At 39.4% G+C, this 6,618-nt stretch overlaps 1 protein-coding gene across 1 annotated transcript in view; it reads right to left on the reverse strand.

The window, feature by feature from the left end:
- Lgr5 (leucine rich repeat containing G protein-coupled receptor 5) overlaps positions 1–6,618 on the reverse strand; it is a 67,226-nt gene that overhangs the window by 43,884 nt on the left and 16,724 nt on the right. The window contains 1 exon segment of the mRNA XM_032919135.1: positions 6,261–6,332. Within this exon segment, the coding sequence (XP_032775026.1) occupies positions 6,261–6,332 (72 nt within the window).

The following is a 6,618-nucleotide window of genomic DNA, read 5'->3' on the forward strand; positions in this document are numbered from 1 at the left end:
ATGCCCTCCTTCCTGAATGCATGGTGCATAAACAGTCTAACATGTCCTAAACAGGGAAGTGGACGCATAGCTCCATTCTATCGCTTGTACAACAAGAATAGGAACTGCTTTTGTTAGAGGCAGGGTGTGATTTTGTATTTTCCTAACTTCTTTTCTATTTTTAAAACAGTCACTATTTCATACGGTCTCAAGAACAGATGTGTCCTCAGATGTGTCCTCTAAGCATAATCTTTGCTTATATTTTTGTCTTTTTCTCTAATTTTTGATCAGCAAGGCTAAATGAGGACAGATGAGTAGATCAGAGATGTTAGTAACTTGTCATCTTGTTGAGTGGGGACTGGTGACAATTGATGACCTTGGATGTTCTTTTTATTTAAGTGTCCCATGCACAGACATCATGCTGCCTACCAAGGCCGCATTGTAGGTCTGTGTTGAATGGGAGAACTATGGCTCTCTGTGACTTTTCTATGGCTACCTTTGTCCATCACCTTATGGTTTTGGTTTGGGACTGGGAGGTAGGAGGATGGAGCCCTTCCTTGACTAAAGGGCTTATACCACAAGATGAACTTTTGTGGAGGATAGCCTCATTTGGCATCTCATTGGGTTAAGTATTTTGCATGACAGAACCAGACAGCTTACTTACCTTGGGGTCAGTGTGTTCAAGGGCAATAATCTTAAATACTAAATGTAAGAGATCACAGTAAGATTCCTTATGTAAGACAGCACCAGCCAACAAACGCCACTGTCCTCTTTGTTCTTACTGGACTGGATCACTAGGACCCTTCTCTTAGACTCTGCTCATCCACCTTACACAAGTCATGGCTCTTTATGAATATGACCTTCGCAGTGTCTTTGCAGGCACCTTTGAACTTTTAAGAGTTTGGATGAGGAGAGTGACATGTCTATTCTGCTAAGAATTTTGGCATTTCTGCTGTGGCGTTCAATCTCATTAGATCAATACTTTCCTATTAGAGAGCTATGAAAGAATTATTTATAGTAAATCTATTTTCTTATGTTGCAACTAAATGCATAATGTTACATGCAACAATCCCAGGAACAATTTTTTAATGAATGAGTTAGTTGCTTGACCCAGCATTTATGTATTTCTCTCTCTTTTCTTTTCCTCCCGACACAAGATTCTCAAGTAGCCTATGCTCATTTTAAACTCATTAGCTAAGGGTGACCTTGAACCTGGCATTCTGCCTCCACCTCCCCATTGCTGGAATTACTGGCATACCTTGCTATGCCTCATGGATGAAATGCTACATATCAGAGCAAGGATGGAACCCAGGGCCTCGTGTATCTTAGGCAACCACTTCACAAGCTGAGCTACATCCCCAGCCCTTGTCCGTACTTGTACTAACAAGGCGTGAGAAAAAGATAACATGATCAGAAGCCATTCATACAATAGAAACATAGGCAGGCATCTAGATGGGAGTGAAGACATGTAGCAACAGAACATTCTTACTCATTTTATGAAAAAGGAAACACTCTTTATCAAAACAAGAGTAACAGAACCCAGACAAACTAGTAGAGTTGCAGTTCAGGTGAAGAAGTGAAACTCATGTACGGGCGTGGGAATCTTCAGGATGAGTCAAACTGACTTCCTATGGACAGGACAATCTTCAAATGCCATTAAAACACGTATCCTACATGAACAGGCTGAGGCCAGCATTCCTCCTCCAGCACTTTGGAAGACCCTGGGGATCATTTCCCTCCATAGGACATGAGGATTCAAAGTTGACTGGGGAAAGTGTGCAGTCACACTGCCTCCTTCAAAGTTGAGGAGAAAAGCTTGTTAGGTAGTGGAAGAATAAGATTTCTAAAGCAATGGGCCATCCCCAAATAATAAACCACTGAGTAATTGCTACAACATGAACTGTGCGTGGTTGCACCCCAGTTAGTTAAAAGGAGGCAGTATGAAAATCTATAGAGCAAACTTTGCTAACTAAATCCAGTGTGGCTTTTTCTCTTAGCTTCTTTTCTTTCTGCTAATTTAATAGTAATTTCAAATAAGTTTTAAATCTACCTATCTATCTATCTATCTATCTATCTATCTATCTATCTATCTTATCTAACCTATTTCTATATACGATTTGTTTTGTTGCTTTTGAAAAGATTCTACTGAATACTACTTTGACATAAACATGTCATTAGAAAACCCATAATACTAGAAATAAACAAATATACAAATTTAATTAATTAATCAATGGTTTTGACAGGATGTATCTAATTCACCTGAATTTTTCTATGCTAACTATGATGACATGTACAGTTCCTTATACAACCTTTCAGTAGAGTTACACATTAAGGTAGTGGTGGCTTGCACTGATAGCAAGGGAATAGTCAGGGGTCCAGGAGAATGGGAGATTCCTGCCTTTGCCCTGGCCCATACCCCACATTGTGATCACACCTGGAGAAAGATGTCCCCACAGTCGCTAACGTCTCCGTAGCAGGCAGGGCCTCCACGCTGAGCACCACTGCTCTGATGTCAAGACAGTTTAAGTTATTTAATGATTTGGATCTCTATAGAATATTAGTCTCTAAGTCAGCAATAACAGAAATAAAATTCCTGCAGGACCTTGCTGGCTCCCCCACCCCTCAACCCTCATCATTTGTTAGGGATCGTAACTAAATTGTAAAATCCGAACATTTCTTTCTGTCACCTTTTCTTCAGCTCCTCATTGAGCTTAGAAAAAAAAAATCCACACTGTTTTGACATGGTACTGCCCAAAGTGTGAATCTTTAGACTTTTCTTCAAATCCTCACATTCTCTTTTAAATGGTGGAGTTTTAACCTGTTTGGAGGTACCTCTTCATCCCAGGTCTTTCCCACCCGTGTGCCTCTGAGCACTGTCCTGTCAGGCAGCTGCCATCTTACCTGGAGGGTTAATTCCCAGTTGTTCTAACTTCAAGCTTTTGTGGTGTTTTCTGAAGGGAAATCTCTTTCATAGGAAGCCAGGGCTGAACCCCAGACTGGAGCGAGTGTTTCATAGTTTTATGGTTGTGTAGTTGAGCGCATCTCTAGATACACTCTGTCCAGGAGGAGAGGTGCTCTGCTTGGCTGTCCAGATCCCATAATCTGTTCCATTGATCTACTAGTGATTTCTAGCAATAATTTGTTTAATGACACTTTGGGCGTTGCAATCGCCAAGCCTTGCTCAATCCCCGACTTAGAAGACTGGAAACATTGGTTAGTTAGGAATGGATGAAAGGAGATTTTTTTTAAAATAACAAATCCTTCCTTTCTTCATAGGAAGAAGCAACTGTGTGTTCCGATGGGAAGTTAGAAGGCTCCGGGGCCCAGGTTTGCCCTTTTTATAACAACTCATACTCTGGGGAATTTAACCAGAGTCCTGGTGAGAATTGTGTTAATCCTACTGAGAATGGCTCTTCCAATGACATGGTGACCTTCCAACATGTAAAGTCAGAACATTAACAGTCCCCACCCCTTAAAGGTTCCACTATCTGAGCATCACCCCATTAGGACCAAATCTCTGGGGTATGAACCCTTGGGGGCCAACTTGAACCTTATCTAAACTGTAGCTTCTAAGACTCGTTTTAAAAACCAGTTTAGGCCAACACTGTCTAGAGTGTTCAGGCAAAATGCAACACAAAAAGCAGCAAGAAATATGTGCAGATCTATTCTGGGCACATGAAACCTGCTTGCAGGTAGAGACCCATAGCAGACATAGACATCTTGTTTGCTATGCGCCCGATAGATATTCTATAAATAAACTTGGAACAGTGGGTTCGCATCAATCAAACTTAAGACAGTGTCGATGTCTGGGGCATCTGTGTTTTCTCATCTCACAAACGTTTACTGAGTGCATACTGTGATTCAGGTACTTTTTAGAGAGCTGGGATATTCCAATGACCAATATATGTACCGCCTTTAATTTACAGGACATGTAGTGTGTTATGAGAAGCATTTAATGGAAAGATAGTACAAATAGGATTATACACAATAAATTTAGGAGAAGTAAATCATGTTGTTGTGGGAAAAATCACATATAAAACTTGAGTAGTTCAGACTTAAGATCAGGAATTAAAAATTATATTTCTATGTAATTCGATGTATATATACTTAATATCATATAATCCATTGGTATTCATATTAGATACTTGTACTTCAAATACAACATGGTAACTTGAGGTATACATGCACACATATATATATATATATACACTAGTTCATATACTAAATATACAGTTTGTTGAATGAATTGAAGTAGTTGATTACAGTATAGTTTATTTTTATTGTTTTTAATTTTTATTCATTTTTTGCTAAATGAATGTGTGCTCTTCTGCATGTTTTGTATAGGAGACTGTGGAGGTGAAGGGGGTGTTTGGTCCCCTGAACTGGAGTTGATTGCACTGCCATGTGGGCCCTGGTCATTCAATTTTGGGTTCTTTAGGAGCAGCCAGTGCTTTAATTGACCATTTTTACAGGATAATTTATTTTTATCAAATATTTTACTGTATACAGACATGAGAGGATCATTTTAGTCTTCTCATTTAAACTTGAATTTCATGATGCATTTTGAATGGTTCAAATATCTTGCTGGGTTCCCTGAGATGCAGGTGTATTTTACCTGGTGTAAACGCATAAAATAAGGAGTATGGGAATAAGTCCAGCAATGTTTCTGTTAAGGGTACAAATGATCCAAAAGGAAGGGAAGCCAGGAATCTAAGAGGGACAAACAACAATTCTGCTATAATATTTAATTTGTAATAAAGTATTAAACTTAATTAAGCTTTTTAAAACCTACATATAGCTTGGGCCATTGAAGCAATTTTTATTAAGCATAACTAAACCCAGTGCTTTTTGGAAGTTAACTTTTATCTCAATGAAAAGAAATAAAGTCAAGATGTTGCTCTGTGGATAAAATTTAAATGATTTGAAACTTTTACTAATTCCTCTACTTAGATGCTTCAAACCAGAAGGCACTGAAACAGAATTTGACTGTGAGTAGTGGTGGGAGAAGAAGAAGAAAACATGGCTAGTTTTTTTTTTTTTTTTTTTGGACCCAAAAAAGTGTCAAGTTAGAAGGGATTTATTAAGAAAGTTCTACAAAATGGGTATAGACAAACCTGTAGGCCATTTTCTTAATCCGTGATTGATGTGGGAGGTCTAGCTTATTGTGGATGGTGCCATCCCTGGGCTGGGTTCTATATGAAAGCTGAGCAAGCCATGAGGAGCAAGCCAGTGAGCAGCACCCTCCATGGCCTCTGCATCAGCTCCTGCCTCCACGTTCCTGCCAAGTTTGAGTCCCTGCTTTGGCTTCCCTCGAAGGACTGTGATTAGGGATATGTAAGCCAAATTCTTCCCCAAATTGCATTTGGTTTTGGTGTCTCAATATAGCAATAAAAATCCAAACTAAGATAGTATTCAATAGTACGAATTTTATGACAACAAACTTGGAAGTTGGACAATGAATGTGAAAAAAATTTATGTAGAAACATATTTAAAACTTTCTCTGCTTCCTAATTCTCTCCCCTGGATAGGACCCAGGGGTTTGGGTAAAGTTGGCAAATGTACCACCGAGCTACATCCCTAATCCACCATTTCTTAATAAGCAGCTGTCCACTTTGCTAGGTCATATACCAGGTGGTCTATGTATGCACCCAAACTTAGTGTGTTTGACTGGGCCCTGACTTGGCATATCCTAAGGAAACAAATTTCAAGGAAATTTGAAGCTATGATCTCATTACACTCATACCACAGTGACCAGAGTCTTTAAGGACATGCTCCTCCACTGCATGACCTGGAGAAAGACAGACATTCTTGCATGTGTGAGTAGGTAAGGTGGTTATTTGGAGGGAACCAACTTTATTTTTTATTTTCTATTTATTTTTGGGAGATAATAAAATTTCATTTGAAAACCAAACCACTTGGAAAATATATTACAGCCAACAGACAGTTTCAAGTAATTAATTGATATAAATACAACATAGCACTTATCCAAAAGATTGGCGTAACAACACTGTACGGCAACACCCCAGGCAAAAAGTGGCATTTGGTAAGAAGGTGTTTGCCTTTCTTGCTCTATAGTGCTCCTAGGCAAGCAACTTTAGACATAATGTTAGAGAGGAGGAGAGGAACTGTCACACATGGATTATAGTCAATGGTTTTATGACATCGGCGAAGGCAGAGAGGGACTCAAAGGTCCAAATTGGACACGATATTTGCACATTAATTAGCAGTCACGTGACATGCAAATCAGGACTGTCTTCAAGTGACAACACTGGGTTACTTACAGAACTTTGAGACTGTGAAGGCCTGCGAATGCTCCCTTGGGAATGTGTGTCAAAGCATTTCCAGCAAGACGCCTGTGAGGAGAGAGAGGGGGAAAGAGGGAAAGAGGGAGAGAGGGAGAGAGGGAGAGAGGGGAGGGAGAGAGAGAGAGGGGGAGAGAGAGAGAGAGACAGAGTCAGCACAGTTTTCTTCAAGTGCAAATCATTTCATTGTTAAAAAAATGCAATACAACTATGTTCAAATCACACAGGCAATTGTAGAGCGTATTTTTAAATTTTGTTAACACTTTAAATTCCCCAGGAACATATTGGCAGAAGAGGTACCTAAGAAAAGAATGAAACAAATTATTTTATAATAATT

Source organism: Rattus rattus, chromosome 1 (assembly GCF_011064425.1).
Source record: "Rattus rattus isolate New Zealand chromosome 1, Rrattus_CSIRO_v1, whole genome shotgun sequence".
NCBI lineage: Eukaryota > Metazoa > Chordata > Mammalia > Rodentia > Muridae > Rattus > Rattus rattus.